Raw genomic sequence first — 19,452 nt, forward strand, 5'->3', positions numbered from 1 at the left:
CTCTGTCGTTCAGAATAACATTTCCTGCCATTGTAATGTAACACATGGCATCCCGTTTCACATCACGTACCAATTATCAGGTGGAAATATGGGGCAATTGCTTGAGTTTATTGTAGCGTGATTGGGGTGTCATTACAATGCAGCCAAAGTGTTTGTGACTTTCCTTTGCCACTTTGTTGCAGAGGTAATGGTTCAAACCCAGCGGCTGCCCTGATTAATACTGCGGGATTGACTAAAAATACACGCCCTCTGCTTCACAGTGCACATTAAATATCCCGTGATGTCATTCGAAGAGTAGGTCACCCGTAATGGCATGCTTACTCTTGCTTGCAAATCACTCTTGGAAGCTACACGGCAATCACCCATTACTGTGAAAACTTGGAAGGATCCTCCTAAAAATAGTTTGAGACTTGGTGAGGCTTTTCTGGGTAAACAAGCAGAATAACAACAGCAATGCCTGGATGTTTGTACCCTGCAATTCCCAGTCACTCCAATAGCAAGCAGCCCAATGAAAGTGCAGCTATAGCGTGCTGGAGGTTGCGATAAACGATTGTAAAAAAACCCGGCTGTTCCACCATTGGTGCATCACCATACGAGTACGGCTCGCTGGCTCCCCCTCGCGAGATGTTGGTGAATATTCTTAGGCTTTTTTCGGTAAAGTCACGTAGGTAAAAATAAATAATAAAATAAACAGTAAAATATTAATATAATAAAGCTTCAAATCTAGAATGTTGGTGAATACCACGCGAGACACGTGACCGGGCGTGCGGAGTTCCCCCCCCCCGCATCGTGCATGGCCACGCTGTTGTATTCGCGTACGTGTTGACGTCATTCCGTTTCGCTGTGCGTGATGACGTCACGCGGGGTGGTGGGGGGGAACCGAGTGGACGCGGGCCGCGCCCTCACCCAGGCCTCCCGAGGGTCACGTGACCCAGACGCGAAGCTCATTCAAGCGGACAGGTGAGTGTGATGGGGGGTGAGCGAGTGATGGGAGTTGATGGGAGTGAGTGATGGGGGTGGGTGATGGGGGTGAGTGATGAGTGTGAGTGATGAGTGTGAGTGATGGGGGTGTGCGTGATGGGGGTGGGTGTGAGTGATGGCACAGCAGGAGGCACAGCTGGTACATCTGCCAGTCATGTCAGTCAAACCATGGCACCTGGGGGTCTGTCCCGTAACCTGTCAGCGAGCCTTCGACACTTCACGTGGTCTCAAAGTGCACCTCGCCTGGCACAGGCGCCGTGGTGGCCTCGCCGCCACTTAGTGGCGAATGGTGGCTGCTGCTGCTGCTGGGGGTGCATGTGGGTGATGGGGGTGAGCGTGTGTTGTACAGTCGTAGGGGCCGTCCATAAATGACGTCACGCACCTGGGGGGGGAGGGGGTCAGACATTTGTGACGATGTGTGACGAGGGGGGGAGGGGGGGTTGAGAAATGTGACGTCACATCAAAATGTGCAACTTTAAATAAATATAAACAACTTAAATATAATTGTTATGACAACACTAATTTTGATTAATTTTCATTATTAACTAGTTGATTATTTAAATTTACGAAGGTCACCTTTTATTTATTCCGTGAAGGAGAATGTTGCTTCTCCATTGGAGAATGGAGAAGCAAACATTTTGTAAATTTTTTTAATTATTGTTATTAAACATTTAGATTTTAATTATTCTACCAGGGCTTTTCATTCTGTGGAATGAATATATGATTGTTATAATTGTCCTCTCCATTTTTCTTCGTTCTACTACAAAGTTTCAAGTATTTATAAGAGAATTTCATTATAATATTCTGAACATCTGCAGTCTTAGTTAGACGTTGAATATTTTCAAGTGAATTTTTATGCTAAATTTTAAGATTTCTAACGCCTCTTTTTTAATACGTGTTTTTCCTACAACATCAGAGTACACACTACAATGACAATAGTTTAAAGCGATTTGAAGCATGTTTTATTTTCAAAATGGAAATATGGTTTTGGGAGGGGGGCAAAGCTTTGTGACGTCATATTTGAGGGGGTCTGACTTTTTGTGACGAGGGGGGGAGGGGGGTCAAAAATCGTCCAAAATCGCGTGACGTCATTTATGGACGGCCCCATACCTCGGCAGTGGAGTGGTTAGCTCTACAAATCCAGCGACCGAGTTCGATTCCGGCTCATGGCCAACACCGGTGACGATTGTTTGAACGGGTCCTGAGCCTCCCCTAGGTCGACTCAGCCTCGAATTAGTACCCGGTGCGGTGTGTAAACATCGCCACTGGGGAGACAAAGGCGGTCGGGCGTGGTACGAGCCACCCATCCCCTGGTGTTCCGTGCAAGCCTCCAACCGAAGGCGAGAATGGTGGTGGTGGGTCACACTCCCACCGAAGTTGAATATTATCGGAGGGCGACAGTCAAAGTTGCTGAGGCACATACCTTCAATGAACTGTCCCAGATGCTGGCGACAGTGGCCCAACGGGGTCGAGGTTCTCGTGTTGGGCGACTCGACGCCTGAGTGGGTTATGACGGAAGCACCTGTGCTGGTTTGATTGGAATCATCTCCCTCATTCGATTAGCACGGTTGGCTACGTACCAAATCATTTAAACAGTAAAAGGTTGCTAAACGTTTGTGCAGTCTACGGCCTTTGAGTAACCAACACGCTCTTCCAAACGTCAGTGCATCCACACATCACGGATGCACGCCGGGTCCAAGAAAGATCATCTGCTGGACTACGTTGCGACAGAACAGCGAATGCGGGCCCATGTCCCTGACACCATTACCTTTGTCTCTACAGATACCTGCTGCTGAAAATGTCCGAGACATCGGGCAGCACAGAGGTGAGTGATGCTGTGTGTGTGTTTACGTTCGTGCGTGTGTGTAGAGGGACGTTTTATTTCTAATGGAACATAAACTGCTGTATACGGCTGTTGACTAAAGACCACAGTAGAGTCTGTTGTCTAACTTGGGTCAAATCTACCGTCCCAAGACCCAGTCAATCTGACGGAGCGTTTTAAAGGGAACCAAATCTCCCTGTACAAAACAGTGGAAATTGGGCAACATGGGGAAAGGGTTTTATTTATATGTTCATGAATTGTAGGAAAAAATTAAGATTTTGAGCCTGTACTTGAAAAAGGACAGAGAGAGAGAGAAAAGTCCAAATGGCTGGGGGAAGGGTGTTCCAGACTGATGACTTAGCCAAGATAGTATGTGGAGGAGAGTAGACTGGTGTGAGTGGTGAGAGGTAGGCAGGTGTAAGTGCATTGATAAGATGGTGAGATTCATTGGCATAATCATTGCTGTTTATGTTGTCTCTGAGCCTTTCGTGGGTTGACTCGGCTATGAACGAGTAGCTGGTGTGATGTCGAATGTACAGGGGACACAAAGGGCTCTAGGAACAGTGCAGAACAGTGCTAATGAAACTCTTTTGCTCTATGAGGCTATACGTGATGTTGGTGGTGTGTGTGTGTGTGCATGTCCCAGGCTGGTAAGCTGTGGGGTGGCCGCTTTGTCGGAGCCACGGACCCCTTGATGTCTCAGTTCAACGCCTCGCTGGGCGTCGATCGCCGGATGTGGCGCGCGGACCTGCAGGGCAGCTCGGCCTACGCCCTCGCACTGAGCCTCGCGGGCATCTTGGCCCAAGCCGAGGCCCAGGCCATTCGCGTCGCACTCACACAGGTTCACAGACACACACACACCACTCATTATACACAGACACACACACCACTCATTATACACAGACACACACACCACTCATTATACACAGACACACACACCACTCATTATACACAGACACACACACCACTCATTATACACAGACACACACACCACTCATTATACACAGACACACACACCACTCATTATACACAGACACACACACACCACTCATTATACACAGACACACACACCACTCATTATACACAGACACACACACACGTCATTTTACACAGGCACGCAAAAGTCATTATACACATTTTGGCCAATACACACAGGTCTACACATGTCACTGGGATATACTGTACGTTTATTTTATTTGTTACAGGGATAATCCCACTGAGCCAGTTTCCCCGGCTAGTTACACAGGAGACCCGTGGTGCTGCATGAGCACAGCAGCAGCAAAACAAACATGTCAAAAGACGAGAACTGGTGACCCCCGACTTACGACCCCCTGCTTTTTACGACCTTCCTTACAGCAAGACCCCCAAAGTAACGACCAACACTCGTGTCTATGACCGCCTAACGACTGCTACCGATGCCGAGTCGATGGTGCTGCTTTGCTATTCTGCTGTATGCAAATGTTCAGCATAGCCCGGCAGTCTGCAGCTGCACTGAGTGCGAACGCAGCAGCGTCTCTTTCGCAACGCTCTTCACTTCTTTGTCAATTTTCTTGAAATTTTGATAAATGTTCGCCTTTTGCTATGTCTTGAGAAGAGCAAATGTGATATATGTGCAGAAAAGTACATATGGATTTTCAAATGTGTTTCTTTTTACTTAATAAATGTTTGTAAAAGTTTCGTTAAGCTACAATAAATGTTTGTCAGGGTTATTTTCATTTATTTTCGTGCAAAATTTTGGTATTTGTATGGTATGTAACGGGTTTCCAGGAACGGAACCCCAATGTATAACATTGCGCCTATGGGAGATAAGGATTCGACTTACGACGGCTCCACGTGTGAGCGTCGTTCAGGCACCAATTAGGTCGTAGGTGCGGGGGTCGCCTGTACACGGCTCTTAAGGAATATTGCACAACTAACAAACTTGGTGTTTAACGGCCGTAAACTTTGGATTGTGAGTCGAGCGCTCTGCCACAGCGCCACAAGGCTGCCCGCATGTGCAATGTGCACGCGGGGTCTCTTGTCCACCGCTGAGCAATGGACGCTGCCTGTGGAATTTCACAGCCAAGCGGCGCCAGTGACTCGAGACTCCACATGCCCCGCCGAGGGGAATCGCTTTTGCACTCTAGAGCCCAAACTGGACTTTGCTCCTCCACTCCCCGTAGCGTAGCGCGCCCCTCGTGCTGCGCATTGATCGTGCGTTGGTTTGGAGGCGCTGGAGTGAGCGTGAATGAAGCTGGTGCGTGCGTGCGTGCATGTTGCAGATCGAGAAGGAGTGGGAGGAGGGAAAGTTTGAGGTCAAAGAGAACGATGAAGACATCCACACGGCCAACGAGAGGCGCCTCAAGGTAACGCACACAGACGCACAGACGCACAGACGCACAGACGCACAGACGTGAGCGCACTTACGAGAAGACGGTGGGTGGAGCTCATTGGTAACCCAGATTATTAGAGGCAAGTGCCGGTCATCCAGTATATCACTATTTTCTCTGGATGAAATCAGATTACAGTTACTCTACCGGTAGATGTGTTACATTGCAGGGAGTCATCGTACGAGCAGTATGGTAATCAGATTACCAGAAGGAGGTTTTCATTTATTTTCATGCCATTGCTGCCACCACAGCTCGAGTGCTTATTTCCGTGAGATCCGAAGCTGCTGCAGGGTTGTAACTTGTCCTTCAAGGTGCACTTGTTCGGTGCCCCACCAGCTGGAGTGGCAACCCTGGGTGGCACCCCTGGTAAGCACTCCAATGCCTGTTTTTTCCCTTGAAAATACCAAATTCACCATTATATTTCGAGATTTGGTTGTATTTAAATGCTATGTAAATCAAAATTGTATTGTCATTACTTACAAACCCTCAAGTTAATTAGAAACAAAGACTAATTGCTTTTCAGAATGCACCTTCCCGATGAATGTGTGCAAGTGCAAGTATCGTGCACACATCACACACAACCCTCAGTACTGATCCTTGAAACCACGGTCTCTACCACCCAAGAGTGGAACAGCAGCATGTGAAGCGACTTCATTCGTAGGTAATGGATTTGATCTGGAGTCCAAATGGTAATCAGTCAGTTGTCATGATGTCCGTGCGGAGTGATGTTACATGGGCAGCTGACGCAGTGGCAGAGTCTTGGAGCCCCCCGAGACCCCAGGAAACCCCCACCCAGCGCTCGGCTGACAGCCACAGTGCAGAGACATCCAGCGGTGATTCTAATGCCGATGGTAGTGATGGTGTTGATGATGGCGAAGGTGGTGCTGGTCGTAATTGCGATGATGGGGACTGCAGGAGCTGATTGGAGAAGCCGGAGGGAAACTGCACACGGGACGGAGCCGAAACGACCAGGTCTCGTGATTCACACACTCACACATTCACGCACACACGGATACATTTACTGTCACACAGACGCACACAGCAAATATCCCCACATATAGCCTTGAATAGACTGTTGGTGTAAGTGCTGTAAGCACCCAACACACACACGTATTCACACATACTTCACTCTTTAAAACACGCAACCACTCACTCGCTGATGCACAGACATATTCACTTACACCCACACATGTATTCACTCACTCAGTAACCCGCACGCTCATTGACGTTCACGCACGCACATTGATTAAGCCTCGCGCACGGCACAGAGATGAGTGCCACCCCTGCTCATGTTCGGGTTTTTAAGTTGGGTTTGTCCAACCAGATTAGAACTCAACAGGACCAGGATAAAGTCTCGTTTGCAAGACTGACCTGGGTCACCAAAATCCTAAAATAGCATAAAACAGGGTACAACAATGGAGCAAATATCAATATTTCATAGCCACCAAGATTTAAACCTGCGCAGGGAGAACCAAGTAGACTTATAATAATTATTATCATAAATTTTTATATCGCGCTTGTTCACGCAAAACTGCATCTCACAACGGTGTACAAGACAAAAACATTACATAAACAAAGAAAGAATATTGTACCTCGCAACATACGTAGCGCATGCAAACCAAGGTCAACTCAATTCAAGGCCAAAGAAAACAACAAACATTTTAAATGGGACTTAAATAGTGGCAGGGACTTAATTTGGCGACCGTGGAGCGTGCGTGCGTCCCACTGCGCGCGAGCATGGCGGCCCACGTGCCACGGCCTCTCCGCACGACGTTTCCCCTGCAGGTGGTGACGGACGTGAGGATCTGGCTGCGGGAGGCACTCTCCCACCTCCTCGCTCTGCTGCACACGCTCGTGCGCTCCCTCGCTCAGCGCGCCCACGCGTACGCCCTGCACCCCGTTGCACGCAACCCCCGCACCTCACTTACAGACTCGCCTGCATTCTTACTTGCTAGTGGTGGAGTCACTCGGTGGACTGGCAGGTGCATGGGTGAGTGGGTGAGGGAATGAAAGGGTGGGGGAGTGAGCGGTGGAGTGTGGTGTGGACGCTGTGTTGTGACCGTGTGCTTCGTTGCCGTGCTGTCTCGTGTTGCCACAGGGAGATGGACGTCCTCTGCCCTGGGTACACGCACCTGCAGCGAGCGCAGCCAATCCGGTGGAGCCACTGGCTGCTCAGGTGACCGGATTACAGTGCAACAACCGGTCATCCGTCGCTGTGAGGTGGATGCGGTGGAGCGGTGGCCACACCCGGCCTGGTGGTGAACCCGCTTGTGACGATGTGTTGATGTGCTGTTGTGACGATGTGTTGATGTGACGATGCGATGGTGGCGTGGTGCTTATCGTGCTCTGGGCTTTCTTCCAGTCACGCCACGGCCCTGCTGAGGGATGCAGAGCGGCTTGGCCAGGCACGCGCCCGCACCAACGTCCTGCCTCTGGGCAGGTGACTCCACATGGCAGACAGAGCATTCACATTCTCTCCAGTGACTATGTGTGTGTGACAGTCTCATTCACATTCTCTAGTGACTCTGTGTGAGTGACAGGTCACATTCACATTCTCTCCAGTGACTCTGTGTGTGTGACAGTCTCATTCACATTCTCTAGTGACTCTGTGTGAGTGACAGGTCACATTCACATTCTCTCCAGTGACTCTGTGTGTGTGACAGGTCTCATTCACATTCTCTCCAGTGACTCTGTGTGAGTGACAGGTCACATTCACATTCTCTCCAGTGACTCTGTGTGTGTGACAGGTCTCATTCACATTCTCTACAGTGACTCTGTGTGTGTGACAGGTCTCATTCACATTCTCTAGTGACTCTGTGTGAGTGACAGGTCACATTCACATTCTCTCCAGTGACTCTGTGTGTGTGACAGTCTCATTCACATTCTCTAGTGACTGTGTGAGTGACAGGTCACATTCACATTCTCTCCAGTGACTCTGTGTGTGTGACAGGTCTCATTCACATTCTCTCCAGTGACTCTGTGTGAGTGACAGGTCTCATTCACATTCTCTCCAGTGACTCTGTGTGAGTGACAGGTCACATTCACATTCTCTCCAGTGACTCTGTGTGAGTGACAGGTCACATTCACATTCTCTCGTGACTCTGTGTGTGTGACAGGTCTCATTCACATTCTCTCCAGTGACTCTGTGTGTGTGACGGGTCTCATTCACATTCTCTACAGTGACCCAATGGGCAGATCTCATTCACAGTCTGACAATGGTGACCCAGTTTGATATTTGAATTCTGTGTCTGAAATCTACCCATGGGGCCTGGTCCTCCCCGAGGCTGACCTAGCCTGAAATAAGAACCCGGTGTGGTCCTGCTTCTGCACTGGGGACACGACCACAGTAAGTGGACGCTTGGTAGCGATGATGCCCTCAGTCTGTCCAGGATGAATGCAACATCTGTGTGTGTGCGTGTGTCTGTGTGCATGCGTGTGTGTGTGTGTTGTGTGTGTGCGTGTGTCTGTGTACATGCGTGTGTGTGTGTGCGTGCTCACGCAGTGGAGCCATAGCCGGAAACCCGTTGAACATTGACCGAGAGATCTTGCGCAAGGGTATGTATTTATGGATACGTGGCAGAGAATGTGCTGTATGCACGTACACCACATGCGGAGTGCACGTCACGCACACACGCACCTATTGTTAGCCGGGCAAATGTTGTAGTCTTGTATGAAGAGTTTTAATGTGTAATCCTAGTGGAACAACAACTCCCCAGATTTGTTTTGCGAAAAACACCACCCAGATCGCAGATGAGTTCGTGCCGATATTGTGGTGAACAGAACACAGGGCATCACCACGTCACGTCACACGTCGGCAGGACAACTCCACGTGGAGAGAAATTGTTCAACTTGTTGCAGCAGCCATTTTTTGTAGGCCACACAAGTTGACTGCTGTGTTCATTCCAGTTCTTTAATAGTGGATGATACCTTCATTGACACGCTGTGCTTTATTGTTTAGGGGGTCCTTTTTGCCAGCATTAAGATGATAAAAAAGAAAAAAAGCTTCTTTCTTTCTGGCAATACATACAGGTGTTCATATGTGCAAACACCAAATGGACACCTATTATACGGAATCAAGTCTGCATTAACCACACGTGCTTGCGGAAGCACCTCTCCTGGTAGTAATGAGAGTGTTAATGTTCACATGTTGATCATGGTAGGCTCGTGTGCACAGCTAACGTGCGAATCCTCTTACAGAACTGAACTTTGATTCGATCAGCCTCAACAGCATGGACGCCACAAGCGACAGAGACTTCATAGGTGAGTGGGCGTGTGCGCGCGTGCATGTGGCTGGTTGCATAACGAGTGCTCGTTAACACCGCTTGCCCAATTATTTTGCGACTGGCTCATTTGCATCCTCAATTGAGGAGGAGCTCAGGGCCATCCTAGGCCCGAGACGGGTTTGCTGTCCTCAGCAAAGCGCTCAGAGGGAGAGAGGCGCTGGCTATGTCCTGGTTCCCCTGCGGGAAAATCATCACAGCTGCTTTCCTTGCAAAAGGGCTCTGCTGGATTGGAAGGATGGCTGTGTAGAAATATATGTGACGTGGCAATGTTGTCGATGGTGATGTGATGTGTGAGCTGGTGGTGTATTAATGGTGATGCGATGTGTGACGTGGTAGTGGTGGTGTTGTGGTTTGTGACGTGGTAGTGGTGGTGTTGTGGTTTGTGACGTGGTGGTGGTGGTGGTGCCACGTGTAGCCGAGTTCCTGTTTGCGGCGTCACTCACCATGACGCACTTGAGCCGAATGGCGGAGGACCTGGTGCTCTACAGCAGCAAGGAGTTCGGCTTCGTCAGCCTTTCGGACGCGTACAGGTGACCACACGCATGCAGACGCATGCAGACGCACCGCACGGTGATGGTGCTGGTGGTGGGAGGTGTGTGCGGTGCGGGAGTGCAGCGGTTAGCACGTCGCGCCACGAACTTGGCCAACATCAGTAACAATTATTTGAACCGGTTCTGGGCCTCCCCTAGGTCGACTCAGCCTCAAATTAGTACCTGTTTCGATGTGTAAACATAGGAGGTGTGTGATGGTGGTACTAAACCTGATACTACTACTGAACCTGTGCTACTAAGAGATGGGGCCTGACTATCAGCCCAACAAAACCAAAGCACATGTGTCATGAAACATTCCACCCCCTCCACTCCCCGTGAGGAATGGGACAGCTGTGAATAGAGTGGAGGAGTTCCCATACCTGGGCAGTGCGCTCATGAGTGACTCTGTTTTGGTGGTGGAGGTCTCACTGGGAATCGGTAGGGTGTCATATTTTCATCAGCTGTATAACGCTACGTATATAAGCTCCATAATAGAGGTGTTTTGGGTGAGATCGCGTAAATATATAAATGTGTCGTTAAACCCGCCACCACCCGACACAGCCAACTAGTAAGGGTTGTCGCGTAAACAGAACGTGGCCATTTCGTCACTAGTACAGCACGCCGGTTGTGTTGGAGAGCCAAGCCACAACATTTACAATCTGAGTACGACGTTTCACCAGAAATTACAACTAGCTTCATCAGGCGACAGCCAGATTTGTGGAGAAGTTCACCTGTTTCGTTCCTTATATAGAGGTGTAGATGTGGTGACCACACTTCTTGAGTCAACGTGCATTATGCATGCACATTATGCGGGCCCATTGATCGTGTCCTTCCTGTCCATTGTATTAAAATAGCCGTACCAACGGTAATCCCTATTGAAGTATGGTGGCCTGTATAAGCATGCACTTCCACGCAACACTAAGTTGATAGCTATCCGAACGGTTAAACATTTTTTTTATTTCTCTTTCAAATTCCATACAAAGCTCCGTGTCTTATCGGCCACACTAATGCCCCCCCCCCCTTCTCTATTTTTGCGAAACACCTGAGTCTGTCACTTCACGTGGTCTGGCACAAGCACCATTGTGACGTCATCGCCACTTTGGCGGCGAATGGCAGTTATTGTTCTGATGGTGGCGGTGGGAGGTGTGTGATGATGATGGTGTGAAGATCTATGTCGGTAATTGGTTATTTACCCTTCTATCTGGCAACAAAACTGACACCTTTTTACAAGGAGTCATGTTTGAATAGACCGCAATACCTGCAGTCATAATACAAACAAAAGAACATAACTCTGATAATGTGCACTGTCCTTGAAGTTGATTGGTCCACACCCGAGACAGCTTTCCTTAAAGCTGTCTCGGGTGTGGACCAATCAACTTCAAGGACAGTGCACATTATCAGAGTTATGTTCTTTTGTTTGTATTATGACTGCAGGTATTGCGGTCTATTCAAACATGACTCCTTGTAAAAAGGTGTCAGTTTTGTTGCCAGATAGAAGGGTAAATAACCAATTATCATATTTTTACTGGCAAATGAGGTTCCCATAATCTATGTCGGTGTTGTGAGTGACCGTGTGTGACCCTGCCCCTAACCCCACTGCTCGCTCCAGCACGGGCAGCAGCCTCATGCCCCAGAAGAGGAACCCAGACAGCCTGGAGCTCATCCGCGGCAAGACTGGCACCGTCTTTGGCAGGGTAACCCCTCCTCGTCGCTCACTCTCGCCTCGTCACACGTCACCCTTGGTGTTTGGTTTCTAATGGCAAGTGGCCGAGTTGGACACTAGAGACCCCTGTAAGTTCAGCATCATTGGGGACAAGATTGACTCCTTCCCAAAGCCGGGGGAAGTGATTGATGAGAAGGGAAAGTGGCCAAGAGGAGATCAGGAAAACCATTACAAAGGCAAAGGCAGCCGTCATCAGCCAGATGCCAGACTTGGATGATGACACGGCACCCCATGAAGGATATAAGCGTCTGATAGTTGGTGTTTAATGTTGACAGGAGGATGGACAAGAAGAGTGATGAACGCAGCGTGCGGTGCGGGGATCACAGGGAACTCTCCTGCCCCGCCACCTCCTTAGGGGTATAGACAGCAGAAGGAGAAGGGGACGACAAAGATGGATGTGGTGGGGGGCGATGATATCGAGGAGTAGATCCAGCACAGCCCGGAGAGCATCGCAGAGTTCGCACTAAGAGAGTGCCAGGCTCCGAACACGGAGCTGTCAACGATGAATGTGTAATGCGAAGTCCTTTATTACAGATGGATGCCGACAGCATCTGAACCACAAGTCCCCACCGGGTTGATTGAGGGGTCACTGCCTTTACTACTGTGGTGTGCGCGTGTGCGCGTGTGTGTGTAGTGGCATTGTAATTATTAGCAGCACACTTTGCTTTGATTCCATAAAGGTTCCATTCCCCTGATTAGCACGGGTGGCTACATACATCCATTCCTGGCCATGATACTCAAAATCATAGGTACTTTGTATCTAAGCTCAGCCTGTAATCCCATCGGTCAACTCAGCCTAAATTAATCCTGCAGTTTGTCGACAACTACAGTGCTTAGAAATCAAAGGTGACCAGGTGTGGTGCTACCCACACGACACCCTTTAGTGCCATGCTCGCAAACAGGACTTGCCCCGATGGTCCATAAGGCTAACCAGGAGTTGCTTGTCTTTGTTTTTCAACAGTTCGCTGGGTTGATGATGACCATGAAGGGGCTGCCCACCGCATACAACAAGGACTTGCAGGTGAGACATCATCAATGCCATTATTCTCACCATCATTGGCATAACAATCATAGCCATCAAGACAATCACCGCAGCTACTGTATCACCATCAAGCACACAGAACTGCAGCGTCGCCCGTCATCGCAGTCCCCGGCACGGCCAGTCCGTGTGCTGCGTGTGCACCGGTGGGGCTGTCTACTGCGCCGCCAGCGGCCCATGCCGCGTCCGCCTCCGTCGCGGCGTCTCCAGCGCGCCGTGGACTGTAACGTGATTGAATTGGACTGCGAGCGAATCGCCGATCACGCAGATATTGGCCAGTCAACAAAAGGGGCGTTTCACATTACGCTATACTAACCAATGGGATTACTTGATCTATGCATTGCTCGTCAATAAATTGACACAGTGATTATCCCTCGATGAATTGATACTCTAACGTAGCTGTCGGATCGACTTTGAACAGAATGAATGCAACAGATACCTCGACGGATGGTTTAGTTTTATTCGTAGGTGTTTTGGTGATTTGTTTACCTTTCTTGTACTTTGCACTACTAACATTTGTGCACTATTTGTTGTCACGTTCTCACCCGCCCCTACCGGACATGTGTGAAACGAGTTTGATAGCTCATCAGATTTTTCCAGTATAAATAAAGATTCTGATTCTGCGGCACGCTCCGACGGGCAACACCGCGCCTACTTTGTATGAATGTTGAACTTATTTCACACTGTACTAGATGCCAACCGTGCTAATCGGAGGTGCGATTACCACCGTCGGGCTGATCGCTGATTAGTGATGTCATTCGGGTCCGATTTTATTATATTCCAGCGCCCTCGCTCCAAACATTTACCACGCAACTCCCAGCTCTCGTGAGCAGCTCTACTCCGTGAGAAGGCCACAGTGGATTTCCTGCCATCAGAATATGGGATTTCCACAGCTGGCTGGCTCCTTAATGGTCTCATGCTAATTCCGATGGTTACTTCTGCAGGGAAATATCCGGTTTGATTATCAAGTTAAAATGTATTTGTGTTTGACGAACGCGTACAGGAGGACAAGGAAGCAATGTTTGATGTCTACGACACGCTGAGCGCCGTGGTGCAGATCGCAACGGGCGTCATATCCACACTCACGGTAACTTGGTGTGCGCCCACGCACTAACAGCTACAGCGCCATTCACCACACACTCGATGGTCACGGTGCCACGTGGCATGCTGAAGGCTTGCAGCGGGGTCACTGGACAGGCACAGGCCTTATGACTGGCAGATGCAATACTCGCACTCGCTACTGAACCGATTTACAGGACTGTGTTCTATCCACCTCATGCTCGCATCATTGCTATGAGACCCATCCACAGAGGCCGATCTTGGCTGTGCTGGTACAAGTTGTCAGAAAAGTCGGTTCACTCGAGGTTCTTATGTACCGCATGAGCCCAACCCGTCTCTAGCCTGTTCTGGGCCCACTTAGCCCTCCTCTGTCCGGCCAAACAGAGACTGCTTGGGCATGCGGTGGCTGGGCATGCGGTGGCTGGGCATGCGGTGGCTGGGCATGCGGTGGCTGGGCATGCGGTGGCTGGGCATGCGGTGGCTGGGCATGCGGTGGCTACATGTTCCAGCCAACGCAGCCTCGCCTGATATTTCAAGGATCTGTGTACATGGTGTGGTCGGTGTGGTGGTGTCACTATGGGATGTGGAACATCAGGACTGGGCATACAACAGAAGACTGACGTGTATGGTGCTGGCCCCAAATAAAACCCTCCTTAAGCTCTTGCAGTCTTAACAGGCAATTGCTGAGAACACGCATCTCCACAGGCTCTCCAGGCTGGGTGTGTGTGCCAGGTGAACAAGGCTCCGTGTGTGTGTGTGTCAGGTGAACAAGGCTCTGTGTATGTGTGTGCCAGGTGAACAAGGCTCCGTGTGTGTGTGTGTGTGCCAGGTGAACAAGGCTCCGTGTGTGTGTGTGCCAGGTGAACAAGGCTCCGCGTGTGTGTGTGTGTGTGCCAGGTGAACAAGGCTCCGTGTGTGTGTGTGTCAGGTGAACAAGGCTCTGTGTATGTGTGTGTGCCAGGTGAACAAGGCTCCGTGTGTGTGTGTATGTGTGCCAGGTGAACAAGGCTCCGTGTGTGTGTGTGCCAGGTGAACAAGGCTCCGTGTGTGTGTGTGTGTGCCAGGTGAACAAAGCTCCGTGTGTGTGTGTGTGTGTGCCAGGTGAACAAGGCTCCGCGTGTGTGTGTGTGTGCCAGGTGAACAAGGCTCAGTGTGTGTGTGTGTGTGTGCCAGGTGAACAAGGCTCCGTGTGTGTGTGTGCCAGGTGAACAAGGCTCCGTGTGTGTGTGTGTGCCAGGTGAACAAGGCTCCGCGTGTGTGTGTGTGTGCCAGGTGAACAAGGCTCCGTGTGTGTGTGTGTGTGCCAGGTGAACAAGGCTCCGTGTGTGTGTGTGCCAGGTGAACAAGGCTCCGTGTGTGTGTGTGTGTGCCAGGTGAACAAGGCTCCGTGTGTGTGTGTGCCAGGTGAACAAGGCTCCGTGTGTGTGTGTGCCAGGTGAACAAGGCTCCGCGTGTGTGTGTGTGCCAGGTGAACAAGGCTCCGTGTGTGTGTGTGCCAGGTGAACAAGGCTCCGTGTGTGTGTGTGCCAGGTGAACAAGGCTCCGCGTGTGTGTGTGTGTGTGCCAGGTGAACAAGGCTCCGTGTGTGTGTGTGCCAGGTGAACAAGGCTCCGTGTGTGTGTGTGCCAGGTGAACAAGGCTCCGTGTGTGTGTGTGCCAGGTGAACAAGGCTCCGTGTGTGTGTGTGCCAGGTGAACAAGGCTCCGTGTGTGTGTGTGTGTGCCAGGTGAACAAGGCCCCGTGTGTGTGTGTGCCAGGTGAACAAGGCTCCGTGTGTGTGTGTGCCAGGTGAACAAGGCTCCGTGTGTGTGTGTGCCAGGTGAACAAGGCTCCGTGTGTGTGTGTGTGGCAGGTGAACAAGGCTCCGTGTGTATGTGTGTGTGGCAGGTGAACAAGGCTCCGTGTGTGTGTGTGTGCCAGGTGAACAAGGCTGCCATGCGAGCTGCTCTCAGCCCAGACATGCTGGCCACAGACCTCGCCTACTACCTCGTCCGGAAGGGGGTGAGTTCGCCTCCTCTGTGCACCTGGAGGTCAAGGTAGTGGTAGCGGTGTGGTTAGGGTCAAACATTTAAACGCCTGTGTGTGTGTTGTGTGTTGCTGGATTTGATAGTGTGTTGTGATCGCGGCGGTGTGCGTGGCGTTGTGATCGCGGTGTTTGTGTGGTGTTTTCATCATGATGTGTATGTGGTGTTGTAATCGCAGTGTTTGTGTGGTGTTTTCATCATGATGTGTATGTGGTGTTGTAATCGCAGTGTTTGTGTGGTGTTTTCATCATGATGTGTATGTGGTGTTGTAATCGCAGTGTTTGTGTGGTGTTTTCATCATGATGTGTATGTGGTGTTGTAATCGCGGTGTTTGTGTGGTGTTGTCATCATGATGTGTATGTGGTGTTGTAATTGCGGTGTGCCTCAGGTTGCTTTCCGTGATGCACACAATCTCGCTGGACGAGCCGTGGCCGAATCTGAAGCCAAGGGCTGCTCCTTGAAGGACCTCTCCGTGGATGAGCTGCAAACCATCAGGTGGACCCACCACAGCGCTCATTATGCACACAACATCAACAGCCGCCATTTGCCACTTAAGGGGTGGTGACATCATCAGCGTGCATGTGCCATCCTAGATACACTTTAAAGCTACTGGCAAGAGTTCACAGGACAGGTCAACTTGTTACAGGTTAACTGTCGTGACAGACTAGTACACTTTGAGGCAATAACGTGAAGTGTTGAAGGTTCGCTGGCAGGAGGTCACGGGACAGACTCAGGTACCATCGGTTAACTGAGATGACAGGCAGATGCACCACCTGTGCTCCCCACTGTGCCAACTTGCTGAGTGTTAGCCGCCTGGCACTCCACTCATTGTGAATGTCGCTCCTCTGCCATCCATTGTTGTTGGAAGGCGCCTGCCTCCAACAGCTGAGTTGCTTCCTTCATAAGTCACCACAGAGGCCCATCTTGAGAGCGCTGATACCAGTCATCGGAAAGTCTAATCAGCTCCACATCTTTCTGTACCACATCAGCTCCATCTCTTCTCTAAGCCGCACCATGCCCATAACATACGCACTTGAACACAGAATCGTAGACTCGGATCAAAATCAGTACCTAGTTCAGACTTGTTGAAGATGAACACAGCCTCAAGCTCATTTGAGCATGATGACCCTTCAACCTGTTCCATGGGACTGCCGCCTCATTCGATTCGAGACAACTTGAGTTGGCCTGCTTTCTCCCAGAACTTAAGTTGAACTCGAGTTCTTAGAGAAATCAATCCTGATTAAAAAAAAGTGGTGTTTCCATGATTTGCTGAGTCCGTCTAGTGAACACGTGAGTGGCACCTGTCTCTCGCAGAGTACATCTGAGTAAGACTTTCCCAGAATTACCTGCGATTACAACGTCAAGACTGCATTGCTGCAAAATTAACTGTGAATGTTGAATGAAATGTTCCCGTCGCCTACAACATGTGTGATTGTTATTTGTTAGGTGGCATATTTCAGCTCAGTATGAATTCTAATATGGAGAATGTATGGCAGCCACAGAAGTGAAATCAACCCAGATAAATTGGGCTGCAACCAGAATTTAACAGCCGTCTCAACGTAACACAAATTTTGAGACAGAAACGTGGTATTCGACTTGGTGTGTGCTATTCGACTTGACTAACAGTGCTTGCTTTGATCATTAATAAACAGAGGTGTGTGTACAATGCGTGTACGTGTGGTGTGTGTGTGTCCGTGCAGCCCCTTGTTTGGCAGTGACGTGTGCGCAGTGTGGGACTACGAGAGCAGCGTGGAGCAGTACTCGGCTCCTGGGGGGACCGCCAGGGCCAGCGTCGCCCAGCAGATAGAGGCCATCCTCGCACAGCTGAAGCCATGACGCACTCCACTCCCATACACACGCGAACACGTGCTACACATACCACTCCTACAGGCACACGTGTCGTCCCTAAACTGTATGAATACGACTCAAACTGTGGATGAGTCAAATGCCTTAAAACAATCTCGGTTGCCTAGAGCCCATTGTAACCTGCTAATAGCCTTGTGAGACGATACGTCACTTTGGCTTTCATTTTTTGTAACATTTTAATGGTGCTGTCAATATCAAGATCTCATGAGACAGAAACACATTTTGAAAGCGTCACTCACGGTGAGCCTTGCACCAGCACATGGCAAACGGCTTGTCGGAACTACTCAACTCCTACCCACACGGTGAGAATGTTTATATGGTACATGAGCTGCGTAGAGCATTTCAATCGATATTTTTTGAGCTGGAGAACTGGAATTATGTAAAAAATAATATTTGATGTTGACTGGACTTAGACCATCAACTTGCTACTAGAGAACTCGGCTTAATCATAGCTGAAACTCAAATGTAGTCCCAGATTAGTGGTGCTGGCTGGGTGCTCTAACCTGGTGTTGGGCGACTCAGGCTGCACCACGGACCGCTGGGATAAAAGCTCTAAATGCATTTGATGTTTGAGTTTAGCATTGACCAATATCCCACCAATCGTCAACACGCTTGGTAGTTTTTGCACCGTAACAAAACTTAAAAAGTGTGCTGCAAGTTTGATTCAAGATTTACTCGGTACAGTGAATGTTACACGTGGACTAATAAAGGTGGTGGTGGTTATGGTGTGTTTTGTTGCCTCTGGTTCTTGCCAACAATGCAGATCTCCTCCGTCTCTGTGGCCGGTACGGACTCCTGAATGCGCCGCTGGCATCCCCGTCCCCCCTGCCCCCCCCCCCGCCCCACTCGTCCCCCCCGCCCCACTCGTCCCCCTCGCCCCACTCGTCCCTCTGTCCCACTCGTCCCCCCCCGTCCCACTCGTCCCCCCGTCCCACTCGTCCCCCCCGTCCCACTCGAGCCCCTCACCTCATCAGGTGTCCCCCTCTCTCCCTATAATCGCCTGCCCCCCCCCCCCCCCCCCCGAAATTCTTCGTGTCCACTAGACTTTGTTGGAACCAAGTCTCACCTCTTTTTAACAAATCTGGCAATGAACTAAAAGACCACTCAGTTCATCAACTCAGTTCATCAACTCCCAATCCCCGGACCGGTGGCAAACCCTCGTTACATCACCAAGGGGAGGCCACGCCTATCCGTTGTGTGATTTTGATCCCGAGCCCGCAGATTGGCGATTGTAAATGCTAGAGCTGTTCAGCAAAGTGGCCAAATTTGCCAAAAATTTATTTGGTGAAACTTGGAATTTATGTTATTCTTTTTTCTTTCTCCCCCTTCATGATGTTGACCTCTTATGAACCACATCATAATCTTCTAAATTAATCTTCATTTCCTGACTGGTGGAGCGATCTAGTAATTGGGAGTCGTTTCTGTATCCCCACTGAGACCCAGATGGCCACCCCACAGAGCGCTCTTCATCGCAAGCAGAAGCAGGAGAAACGCCTCAAGCTTAACTCATGCCAACTTGATTCTTACAATCTTCGCATGAAATTCCAGTGAGATAATTCAATAAACACCTGGGATATGGGCAGCCCAGGGCCGATGGTGGAGACTCCACAATCCCACGACGGGGCCAGGGACACCCAAAGCACGCGCACCAAGGATTGGCGGCGCTGCTGATGATGATGGGCCGAGTTTAAAGACACGGAGCGGAGCCGCCCCGTCCTCACGCGGTGGTTGTGAAAGGGGCCGTCCATAAATGACG

At 50.1% G+C, this 19,452-nt stretch overlaps 1 protein-coding gene across 2 annotated transcripts; it reads left to right on the top strand.

Moving 5' to 3' along the window:
• Nucleotides 1-835: 835 nt before the first annotated feature.
• Nucleotides 836-18,419, top strand: ASL (argininosuccinate lyase). 2 transcript variants are annotated; one of them, XM_078610433.1, is made up of 17 exons: nucleotides 836-960; nucleotides 2,764-2,806; nucleotides 3,450-3,644; nucleotides 5,065-5,148; nucleotides 6,088-6,144; nucleotides 6,958-7,055; nucleotides 7,271-7,348; nucleotides 7,535-7,612; nucleotides 8,675-8,727; nucleotides 9,370-9,432; nucleotides 9,871-9,985; nucleotides 11,595-11,679; nucleotides 12,670-12,729; nucleotides 13,751-13,834; nucleotides 15,727-15,807; nucleotides 16,219-16,325; nucleotides 17,531-18,419. In XM_078610433.1, the coding sequence occupies exons 1-17, from the start codon at nucleotides 851-853 to the stop codon at nucleotides 17,664-17,666; spliced, it is 1,527 nt and encodes a 508-aa protein (XP_078466559.1). In that variant the 5' UTR covers nucleotides 836-850; the 3' UTR covers nucleotides 17,667-18,419. The 2 variants fall into 2 exon arrangements, with proteins under 2 accessions (XP_078466559.1, XP_078466560.1); XM_078610434.1 differs by lacking the exons at nucleotides 15,727-15,807; nucleotides 16,219-16,325; nucleotides 17,531-18,419 and adding an exon at nucleotides 14,539-14,619.
• Nucleotides 18,420-19,452: the final 1,033 nt, after the last annotated feature.

Source organism: Lampetra planeri, chromosome 34 (assembly GCF_965212315.1).
Source record: "Lampetra planeri chromosome 34, kcLamPlan1.2.h2, whole genome shotgun sequence".
Classification (NCBI taxonomy): domain Eukaryota; kingdom Metazoa; phylum Chordata; class Hyperoartia; order Petromyzontiformes; family Petromyzontidae; genus Lampetra; species Lampetra planeri.

Bases quoted from the DNA above. Each gene is read 5' to 3' on its own strand.
- ASL (XM_078610433.1), top strand. From the start codon at position 851: ATGACGTCACGCGGGGTGGTGGGGGGGAACCGAGTGGACGCGGGCCGC. The intron at 7,056-7,270 runs GTACGCCCTGCA...GTGTTGCCACAG, and splicing joins CTCGCTCAGCGCGCCCACGC to GGAGATGGACGTCCTCTGCC. The intron at 9,986-11,594 runs GTGACCACACGC...TGCTCGCTCCAG, and splicing joins AGCCTTTCGGACGCGTACAG to CACGGGCAGCAGCCTCATGC.